We start from the raw sequence: 10,892 nt of genomic DNA on the forward strand, positions 1-10,892 counted from the left end.
TATAGAAACGCGGTCACTCTGGGACCCCCCCACCCCCAATCTTTCAGCCGCCCCCCCCCACCCAAAAGAGGGACCCCCCCCCAAAGGAACTGTTTGGGGGGGGGGCGAGGGGGGGTTGGATTTGAGGCAATATTTTACAGTTTCGGGGCTTTGGTTTGATCTCCATTGAAATAAATGGGGGGGCAGTCCGCTGGGGGGGGGCCGCACGCTGGGTTTTCCTCCTCCTGTTGAGCAGCCTTGGGGGTTTTGGGGGGGGGGGGAGAAAGAGATCAATAAGGCGGGGGGGGGACGTTGAGTTGGGGGTGGGGGGGGCACATTTGGGGGGGGGACACAGCGCGCAGAACAGACAACAGACAGCAGCTGTTGGGGGGGGGAACCCCCGTGGGGGGGGGCTCCCTATATATATATATATATATGAATTTATATTAAATATAATTTAGCGGGGGGGGGTCGTGGTAGTGTTATAATAATTAATTAATAATAATTATTATAATAATTATTTGGAAAGGCGGAATGAGAATGGAATGGGGGGGGTGGGGATGGGGGGGGGGGGTGGTCGCCCCTCCCCCCCCCCCCCCGCCCTCCAGTTTCCCCATTAAGGCACATAGAGATGACTGGGGGGGGGGGAGGGGGTGCCCCCCCCATTTCCCCATTATTAAGGCACGTGAAGGCGATGCAGGGGGGGCAGTATGGAAGGGGGGGGGGTGTTGTCCCCCCCCCTCACCGTGCCCCCCCCCCTCAGCAGCCCAGCGTGGCACAGAAGCCGCGGTAAAGCAGCGCCATCAGGACGGCATAGAAGAGAGCAAAGCCAGCCAGCAGCCGGGGGGGGGCCACGGGGGGGGGGGCTGCGGAGAGACGAGGGGGGGGCGTCAGCAATTGGGGGGGGGTTGGGGGGGAGGGAGGAGAAACGGGAAGGGGTGGGGAAGGGGGATGGTTGTGCCCCCCCCCCCCCCCTCCAGCGGTTATGGGAGGATGTGGGAGTGGGGGGGGGGATTGAGGGGGGGAAATGTAGGCAAATGGGGGTGGGGGGGAATGGGGGGGGAATTGGGGGTGTATGGGGGTAAAGGGGGGGGCAAATGGGGGGGGGAATCAGGGGGGGGTAAAGAGGGGGAATGTGGGCAGAAGGGGAGTGGGGGGGCTGTTCTGGGAGGGGGGGTCACTCACAGTGGTCCTGGAGATCCCGCAGGGGGGGCACAGTGCAGCCCCCCCCCCCTCCTCCAGCAGCTGTGCCTCTGTGCTCTGCAGTTGGGGGGGGGGGGGGCAGTGTGAAGACCCCCCCCCCCCATATATTTCTATACACACTCCGCCCCATTTTGGGGGGGGGGTCTCCACACACACACACACACATGCAATTCCTCCCCCCCCCCCCCCTTCACCTGCTGCAGCTCCGTCTCTTCGCCACGGGGGGGGGCTGCAAAAATAGGAGGGGGGGGACATCATCATTGGGGGGGGGGGGTCTTTTATTTAATGGGGGTGGGTCTTTTTATTGGGGGGGGTCGGGGGGGGGAGATTTACCTGCCGCAGGTTTAGAGCTGTTCACCCGGAAGAGGAAACTGTTGGGTCTGGGGGCTTCATGGGGGTGGGGGGGCTCTGTTTTGAGGGGGGGGGGGGAACAAAGGAGAGGGGGGGTCAAACACCCCATATATCCCCCCCCCCCCCCAAACGACCCCCTTGTGACCCCCCCACCCCCCCTTTAATGTCCCTATGCTCACCGTGATGGGCTGACAGCACTGCTGGGGGGGGGGCTCTGGGGGTCTGGGCCGGATGGGGGGGGGAAAACACACATATTATTAATATGCAGCCCCCCCCCCCCCCCGGGGGATGTAATGAGCTGTAATGAGCTGTAATTAACCGAATGAATTAATGAACTGCTCACCTGCTGCTGCAGCAAAGTGCTGGGCTCCATTGGGTCGCTATTGGGGGGGGGGCACAGTGAGGTGGGGGGGGGGCAGAGGGGGCGGTGGGGGGGGGAGAGGGTGGCACTTAATGGGGGGGGGGTCCCAATGTGCCCCCTACCCCCCCACACCCCCATGTCCCTATGACCCCCCCAACTCCCCCAGTGTCTCCCTGACCCCCCCAAAATGTCCACGTGACCCCCCCTTGTCCCCCCCCCAGACCCCCACCCCTATGTCCCCCCAACTCCCCATATGCCCCCCACCCCCATGACCCTCCCATCAGCCCCCCCATCCCCCCCCAAACCCCCAGACCCCCCCCATGCGTGTCCCTCCCCCCCCCAAATGCCCGGACCCCCCCCCCACGCGTGCCCCCCCAACAACCCCAGCCCCCCCCACACACATCCCCCCCCAAAAAATCCCAGCCCCCCCCACATGCATCCCCCCCCAAACCCCCTGGCCCCCCCCTCAACGCCCAGACCCCCCACGTGTGTCCCCCCCATGCAAATGCCCGGACCCCCCCTCAACGCCCAGACCCCCCCCTTTTCCCCCCCCTCCCCAATACCTGCTCCTTTTCTCCTCCCTCCATCCTTTTTCTCTCTCCCTCCACAGCTGCAAACTCCGGGGGGGTCTCTTCTGCTTGTCCCCCCCCCACCTCACACTGACAGGTGACCCCCCCGGGGGTTGGGGGGGGGTACGGGGGGGCTCCTCTTCCTCCTCCCCCCCCGTGGTGCTGCCCTCCAGCAGCTCCAGCTGCTCGGGGTCGCTGTCACCACCTATGGGGAAAATGGGGGGGGGGGCGGGGATTTTAGGCCTGGGGGGGGGGGCACCAATGTGTCTTATTGCAGCCCCCCCCAAAAAAAAAAAAAAATTAGGGTGGGAAAAGAGAGTGTTTCAGCTCTTGGGGGGGGGAGGGGAGCACTGACCCCCATGTTGAGGGGGGTGGGGGGGGACAGAAAGGGGGGGGGGGGGGGCAAGGAAAGGGGGGGCACCAGTCTTTCTTCTCACAGCCCCCCCCCCCCCAAATTAAGGGTGGGAAAATGGGGGAGCGGGTTGGGGGGGTACATGGACCCCCGGGTTGGGGGGGGGCACCAGTGTGTTATTATTGCAGCCCCCCCCCAAAAAAAATTAGGGTAGTGGGGGTGGGTGGTGGAAATAAGGGGGGGGGGATATGGGGGGGCTTACGGGGGGGAATGGGGGGAGGGGGTTAAGAGGGGGGGAGAGATGAGGAGGGTGGGTGGTTATGGGGGGTCGTGGGGGGGTTGTGGGGGGGGGATTTGAGGGGGGGGCACAGTGCTCACCCACTGGGCTGCGCTTCTCCTTGGGGCCGTGGGTGAGGTCTGAGAACTGAGGGGGGGGGAAAAAGGGGGTTGAGGGGGGGGTGGATATGGGGGGGGGGGTTGGGGGGTGTGGGGGGGGTCTTGGGGGGGGCGTCTGGGGGTGGTCTGGGGGTCTGGGGAGGGATATGGGGGGGTATAAGAGGGGGTGGAAGCATCTGGGGGGGGATATTGGGGGGGGTTGAGGGAGGGGCTGGATATGGGGGGGGTATAGGGGGGTGGGGGGGGTCTTGGGGGGGCTATGGGGGTATGGGAGGGGTCGGGGGGCATCTGAGGGGGGTCTGATGGTCTGGGGGTCTGGGGGGGGGGGGCTGGATATGGTGGGGGTCTTGGGGGGGCTCTGGGGTGTCATGGGAGGGAGGGTCTGTGTGTGTGTGGGGGGTCTAAGGGTGTCGGCGGGGGTCAGGATTTGGATGGGGGGGGCTCTAGGGTTTTGAGGGTCTGGGGGGGGAGGATATGGAGGAGTCTGGGGGGGGGAATATTAAGGGGGGGGTCTGGGGGCATCTGGGGGGGGGGTCCGGGTATGGAGGAGTCCTGGGGGAGATATGGGGGTATTTGGGGGGGTCCTGGATATGTGGGGAGTTGGGGGGCACTGGGGGTCCGGGGAGTTTGGGGGGGGGGGACACACAAGGGGGGGTCTTCACCTCATTTCCAGACCACCGTTTGCTGCCGCTGTCGACGCTGTTGAAGCCGGAATCCAAACCCCCCCGGGGGCGAAGGGGGCACAGCTCTGTGGGGAGGCTATGGAGGGCGGGGGGGGGCACGTTGTGTGGGGGGGTGTGTCGTTGTGTAGCCCCCCCACCCAAAAAAAAAAAGCCCCTCTTACCACGGGGTGAAGGCGTCGGGGGGGGCGGCATCGGGGGGCTCTGATTGGAGGTACTTAAAGATGTGAACGCGGCCCTTCAGGCACACCTGGGGGGGGGCACAAATTGGGGGGGGGGCTGGGGGGGATCATTGGGGTGGGGGGGGCTCTACGGGGCGGGTCTGAGTGATGTTTTATTAGGTGGGGGGGGCTGGGGGTCTCTATGGGGTGGGGGCTCAATGGGATGGGGAGGGTCTGGGGGGGGGGCTATGGGGTTTGCAGGGGGGTTCAATGGGGTGGGGGGGCTGAGTGGTTCTTTAGGAGGTGGGAGGGGTCTGGGGGGGTCGCTATGGGGTGGGGGTCTGCATGGGGGGGTCTCTATGGGGTTGGGGTCAGTATGGGGTGAGGGTCCTATGGGGTGGCGGTCCCTATGGGTTGGGGTTCCTAAGGGTGGGGGTCTCTCAGGGGTGGGGGTCCCTCAAGGTGGGGGTCCCTATGGGTGCGTGGGGTCTTTCAGGGTGGGGATCCCTATGGGTGGGGGTCCCTGTGGGTGGGGGTCCCTGTGGGGTTGGGGTCCCTAAGGGTGGGGGTCCCTATAGGGTTGGGGGTCCCTATGGGTGGGCGGGCGTCCCTAAGGATTGGGGTCTCTATGGGGTGGGGGTCCCTGTAGGGTGGGTGGGGGTCCCTAAGGGTGGGGGTCCCTGTGGTGCTGGGGTCCCTATGGGTGAGGGTCCCTAAGGGTGGGGGTCTCTATGGGGTCCCTATGGGTGAGGGTCCCTGTGGGTGGGCGTCCCTATAGGGTTGGGTGTCCCTATGGGTGGGGGTCTCTCAGGGGTGAGGGTCCCTATGGGTTCAGGTCTCTATGGGGTGGGGGTCTCTCAGGGGTTGGGGCCCTATAGGGTGGGCGGGGGTCCCTATGGGGGGGTCGTTACGTGTGGGGGCGGCGCGCGCAGCGGGTTGTGCTCGCAGAGCAGCGCCTGCAGGAGGCGCAGGCGGCGGAAGCAGCGCGGGATGGCGGTCACGTGATTGCAGGAGAAATCCAAGCGCACCAACGGCAGTAACGACAGTTCTGATTGGACGGCAGGCGCGGTGACGTCACCGCCCCCGCGGATCATAGAGATGCAGAGCCTAGAGAGACATCCCCCCCCCCCCCCCCCAACCCCATTCAGATCCCACCCCATAGAGACCCCCAACCCACGGAGACCCCCACCCCATGCGGGCCCCATAGCACTTCTTAAGTGCTGCCCCACAGCGCCCCATAAGTGCCAGCCCCACAGTGCTCCATAAGTAATCGCTGCCCCACAGCACCCCATGATTGGTAACCCCATAGCGCCCCATAAATAATCGCTGCCCCATAGCACCCCATAAGTGATGCAACCCCATAGCACCCCATAAGTGATTGCAGCCCCATAGTGCCCCATAAGGGCTGGCCCCACAGCGCCCCATAAGTGATTGCAGGCATACAAGTGATCACTACCCCATAGTGCCCCATAAGTGATCACTGCCCCATAACACCCCATAAGTGATTGCAGCCCCATAAGTGATCGCCTCCCCACAGCGCCCCATATAAGTGCCAGCCCCACAGTGCCCCATAAGTGATCACCGCCCCATAGCGCCCCATAAGTGGTTGCAGGCCCATAAGTGATTGCTACTCCATAGCGCCCCATAAGTGATCGCAGCCCCATAGCGCCCCATAAGTGATCGCCGCCCCACAGCGCCCCCTACCGGCGGGCAGCGCCGTGATCCGATTGCGGCGCACGTTGAGGTCCCGCAATGACGACAAGCGGCCCATAGAGGGCGGTAGGGAGCGGAGCTCATTGCAGCTCACGTCCTATTGGGGGGGGCAAAAATTGGGGGGTGGGATATAATCGGGGGGGGGATACAATATGGGGGGGGGGGCATAAAGTGAGGGAGAGACCCCAGTGTGGGGGCGGGCAGTCCCATATCCGAAGAGGAGGGCCCCATTTTGTGGGAGGATCTCTTATTTGGGGGGGGGGGTCTCCCACTTGGGGGGGGGGGCCATTTAGGGGAGGATCTCTTATTTGGGGGGGGTCTCCCAATTTGGGAGGGTCTCCCATTTAGGGGGGGGGGTCTCTCATTTACGGCATGGTCTCCCATTTGGGGGTGTGTCTCCCAATTTGCGGGATGGTCTGTTATTTGGGGGGGGTCTCCCATTTAGGGGTGTGTCTCCCATTTGGGGGGGGGGTCTCTCATTTAGGGGAGGGTCTCCCATTTGGGGGGGTCTCCCATTTCAGGGGGGGTCTGTCATTTAGGGGTGTGTCTCCCAATTTGGAGGGGGGTCTCCCAATTTGGGGGGGGGTCTCCCATTTAGGGGTGTGTCTCCCAATTTGGGGGGGGGTCTCTCATTTAGGGGAGGGTCTCCCAATTTGGGGGGGGTGTCCTCTCATTTAGGGGTGTGTCTCCCAATTTGGGGGGGGGTCTCTCATTTAGGGGAGGGTCTCCCATTTGGGGGGGGGTCTCTCATTTAGGGGAGGGTCTCTCATTTGGGGGGGTCTCCCATTTAGGGGTGTGTCTCCCATTTCGGGGGGGTCTCCCAATTGGGGGGTGTCTCCCATTTGGGAGGGATCTCTTATTTGGGGGGGGGGTTTCTCATTTAGGGGAGGGTCTCCCATTTGGGGGGGTCTCCCATTTCGGGGGGGGGTCTCTCATTTAGGGGAGGGTCTCCCATTTGGGGGGGGGTCTCTCATTTAGGGGAGGGTCTCCCATTTGGGGGGGGTCTCCCACCAGCTGCCTGAGCGCTGCCATTCCTCCGATGGCCTCCGGGAGGCGCTGCAGGCGGTTGTGGCTGAGCAGCAGCACGCGGAGCTGCAGGCGGCACAGCGCGGGGGGCAGCGAGCGGAGCTGATTGCGGCTGGGGGGGGGAGAAAAATTGGGGGGGGGGTCGTATTATGGGACCCCCCCGGATTGTGGGACCCCCCCCCCTTTACTCTGTGTCCCTCCCCCTGACTGCCAGACCCCCACCCCCAAATTTGTGTGCCACCCCCCCCCAATTTGTCCCCCCCCCCCCCGTTTTGAGACCCCCCCCCTTTTTAGGACCCTCCAACCTCACTCTGACCCCCCCTCAATTTTGTTTTCCCCCCCAAACTTTTAAAACTCCCCTCCTCGTTTTCACACACCCCCATTCCATCTCTCCCCCCCCCATTTTTTTGGCCCCCCTCCCCATTTTGAGACCCCCCTCATTTTAGGACCCTCCTCCCTCCAACCTCACTTTGCCCCCCCATTTTGTCCCCCTCCCTCCAATTTGTCCCCCCTCCAACTTTTACAACCCCCCTCCTCATGTCCAGACCCCCCCATTTTTTGTCCCCCTCCCCATTTTGTGATTCCCCCCCCCCATTTTGAGACCCTCCCCCATCTAACCTCACTTTGCCCCCCCCATTTTGTCCCCCCCCACTTTGTCACCCCCCAACTTTTACGACCCCCCTCCTCATTTTCACCCCCCCATTTTTTGTCCCCCCCCCCCCACTTTGCCCCCCCCTAACTTTTACAGCCCCCCTCCTCATGTTCACCCCCCCCATTTTTTTGCACCCCCCCCATTTTAGGACCCTCCTCCATCCAACTTCACTTTGCCCCCCCATTTTGTCCCCCCCCACTTTGTCCCCCCCCCCAACTTTTACGACCCCCCTCCTCATTTTCACCCCGATTTCCCCCCCCAACTTTCACGCCCCCCCTCCTCATGCCCAACCCCCCCATTTTTTTGTCCCCCCCAACTTTTACAACCCCCCTCCTCATTTTCACCCCATTTTGTCCCCCCCCATTTCCCCCCCACCAACTTTTACAACCCCCCTCCTCAAATCCCCCCCCATTTTCCCCCCCCAACTTTTACGACCCCCCTCCTCATATTCACCCCCCCATTTTTTTGTCCCCCCTCCCCATTTTTCCCCCCTTAACTTTCACGCCCCCCCTCAAATCCCCCCCCATTTTTTTGTCCCCCCTCCCCATTTTTCCCCCCTCGACTTTCACGCCCCCCCTCCTCATGCCCCCCCCTCAATTTTTTTGCCCCCCCCGCCCCAATTTTTTTGCCCCCCCCCCACCTGACGTTGAGGTGCGTGAGGGCGCCGAGCTCGGCGATGTGCGCCGGCACGGAGCGCAGGCAGTTCTGCGCCAGGCTCAGCAGCTCCAGGCACTGCAGGCCCAGCACCGCCGGCGGCACCGCGGCCAGCCGGTTCCGGGACAGGTCTGGGGGGGGGGGGGAGGTGAGTGGGGGGCGGGGGGGGGCAAGGGTGGGGGTGGGGGGGAGATGGGGGGAGTTGGGGGGCAGGGGGGAGGGCAAAGGTGGGAGTGGGGGGGAGATGAGGGGGGAGGTGGGGGGTGGGGGGCAGGGGGGAGATGGGGGGGCAGAGATGGGGGTGGGGGGGGAGATGGGGGAGTTGGGGGGCAGGGGGGAGGGCAAAGGTGGGAGTGGGGGGGAGATGGGGGGGGCACAGATGGGGGGAGTAGGGGAGATGGGGGGAGATGGGGGTGGGGGGGAGGAGGAATAAATGGGGGGAGAGATGAGATGGGGGGGATGGAGGAGCAGAGATGGGGGTGGGGGGCAGATGGGGAGAGATGGGGTGGGCAGAGATGGGGGGTCAGAGATGGGGGGAGATGGAGAGGGTGGGGGGCAGGGGGGAGATGGGGGGAGATGGGGGTGGGGGGGAGATGGGGGGGATGGGGGGGTGAGGGGGGCAGAGATGGGGGTGGGGGGCAGGGGGGAGGAGGAATAAATGGGGGGGAGAGGTGAGATGGGGGGACATAGGGGGGTGGGGAGGCAGAGATGGAGGTGGGGGGCAGATGGGGGGGGCAGAGATGGGGGGAGAGATGAGATGGGGGGTGGGGGGGGCAGAGATGGGGGTGGGAAGGAGATGGGGGGAGTTGGAGTTGGGGGGGAGATAGGGGGTGGGGGGCAGGGGGGGGACAGAGATGAGGGTGGGGAGGAGATGGGGGGGAGATGGGGGATGTGGGGCAGAGCTGTAAAGTGTGGAGGGCAACGGGGGGGGGCAGGGAGGAGAGTTGTGGGGCAGAGATGCAGGGCAGAGAGAAATGGATGCGGGGGGGTCCGCTGTGGGGCAGGGAGATGAAGGAAGGGGGCTGGGGTCCCCACTTATGGGGGGGGGGGGGAAGAGGGGAGGGGAAGGGGTGGGGTGGGGCTGGGGGCGGCCCTCGGTGCTCCGCCCCCCCCCCCCTCCCCCCCCTCCCCCCCACAACCCGGCTGAACCGGGCGCTCGGGTTCGTCCCACCGAACCGCTCCTCTGCTGCGGGGAAACCCGGGGGGGAGCCGGGGGGGGGGATGGGAAGGCGAAGCCGGGATTCGAACCCGGAACCTTTTGGGGGCGGAGCGGTCCGAGCCGGGATTCGAACCCGGATTCCCAACACCAATAATCGCCAGTAATCCCTACAGGAACCCCCATAACCCCCCCCCCCCAAAGAACCCCCCCCCCGCCCCATCATAGCCCCCACCCCCAGAGACCCCCACAACCAACCAAAGACCCCCATCCAGAGATCCAGAGACTCTCAGAAACACCCAAAAGATCTCCTTCCCGTTCCCCCCCCCCCATGACCTCCAGAAACCCCAAAGACCCCCCCACGGACCCCGTACCACCCTCCAGCCCCCCCCAGAGACCCCCCCCCAATGGCTGCTACAGCCCCCTTCAGTGCCCCCCAGCCCCTCCAGTTCCCCTCACAGCCCCCCAACCCCCCCCCCAGTGACCCGCACAGCCCCCCCCAAAGATCCCAATCCCACCCAGAGACCCTCACCCCCCCCCCCAAATACCCACATAACCCCCCACTGCCCCCACAAATCCCCAAGTGGCCTCTCCAACCCCCCCCCAAAGTTGCCCATAACCCCCACATTGCCTCTCAGATCCCCCCACAGACCCTTATATCCCCCCCCAAAGACCCCCACCACCCCCCCCACTGACCTCCAGTGACCCCAACCCTCCCCCAAAGACCCCCATAACCCCCCATTGCCCCTCTAACCCCCCCCAGAGACCCCTACAACCCTCCCCAAAGACCCCCGCTGCCCCTCTGGTGACCTCAACCCCCCCCATTGACCCTCAGACCTCCCCCAAAGACCCCCATAAGCTCCCAACCCTCCCCAGAGACCCCCACCCTCCTCCCACTGACCTCCAGTGACCCCAACCCCTCCCAACGACCCCCCCATTACCCCCCCAGTGCCCCCAGAGACCCCTACAACCCCCTCAAAGACTCCCCAAACCCCCCCAGTGCTCCCAGAGACCCTTGCAACCCCCCCAAAGACCCCCGCTGCCCCCCCAGTGACCTCAACCCCCCCCCAAATGACCCTCAGACCCCCCCCAAAGACCCCCATAATCCCCACCAGCCCCACCTAAGGGGCGTGGCCACGGGAATGGGGGCGGGGCCAAATGAGAAGTGAGGGCGTGGTCACACGAGGGGGCGTGGTCAAGCGGAAAAGGGGGGCGTGGCCTCACCGGCCTGCGTTGTGTCGCTGAGATCCCAGCGCTGGGCCGCGCCGTCCGGGAAGCAGCGCAGCCGGCGGCCGGCCAAGCTGAGCTTTCCCGTGGCCGCCGCCTCCTCCAGGGCGCGCTCCGTGGCCGTTCCACCGAACGGCGGAAGTCCCAAAGATGGAGCCGCTTCCGCCTCCATCGCGGGGAACGCAGCGCTGCGCAACCGCGGCCGCCGCCGCCGAACTGAGCGCCCCGCCGAGGGGGAGCGGAAGGAAGCGTGGCGGAAGGGGCGGGGACAGCGCGGTTAGGCCAATCGGAGCGGGAGGAGAGGCGGGGAGGCGGGGCTCCGCCTGGAGGCTGGCCAATGGGAAGGAGGGAGGGCGGGGAGAAGGAAGAAAGCGGAAGTAAGGGCGTGCTGTTTCTAATGAGCAGGAGGGAG

The 10,892-nt window shown here is 64.8% G+C and overlaps 1 protein-coding gene across 2 annotated transcripts; it reads right to left on the reverse strand.

Moving 5' to 3' along the window:
• Nucleotides 1–82: 82 nt before the first annotated feature.
• LRCH4 (leucine rich repeats and calponin homology domain containing 4) lies at nt 83–10,734 on the reverse strand. Of its 2 annotated transcripts, XM_090129532.1 has the most exons (15): nt 10,478–10,734; nt 8,084–8,228; nt 6,777–6,903; nt 5,757–5,862; nt 4,964–5,100; nt 4,056–4,141; nt 3,874–3,970; nt 3,194–3,239; nt 2,458–2,668; nt 1,877–1,913; nt 1,713–1,755; nt 1,516–1,590; nt 1,377–1,411; nt 1,165–1,239; nt 90–236 (listed from the first exon to the last, which is right to left on the reverse strand). In XM_090129532.1, the coding sequence occupies exons 1-15, from the start codon at nt 10,650–10,652 to the stop codon at nt 135–137; spliced, it is 1,497 nt and encodes a 498-aa protein (XP_089985658.1). In that variant the 5' UTR covers nt 10,653–10,734; the 3' UTR covers nt 90–134. The 2 variants fall into 2 exon arrangements, with proteins under 2 accessions (XP_089985657.1, XP_089985658.1); XM_090129531.1 differs by lacking the exons at nt 5,757–5,862; nt 6,777–6,903; nt 8,084–8,228; nt 10,478–10,734 and having other exon boundaries at nt 83–236; nt 4,964–5,750.
• Between the last annotated feature and the right edge of the window lie 158 nt (nt 10,735–10,892).

The sequence above is a fragment of the Phasianus colchicus genome, chromosome 36 (assembly GCF_987193195.1).
Source record: "Phasianus colchicus chromosome 36, bPhaCol1.hap1.1, whole genome shotgun sequence".
In the NCBI taxonomy this organism is placed as follows: domain Eukaryota; kingdom Metazoa; phylum Chordata; class Aves; order Galliformes; family Phasianidae; genus Phasianus; species Phasianus colchicus.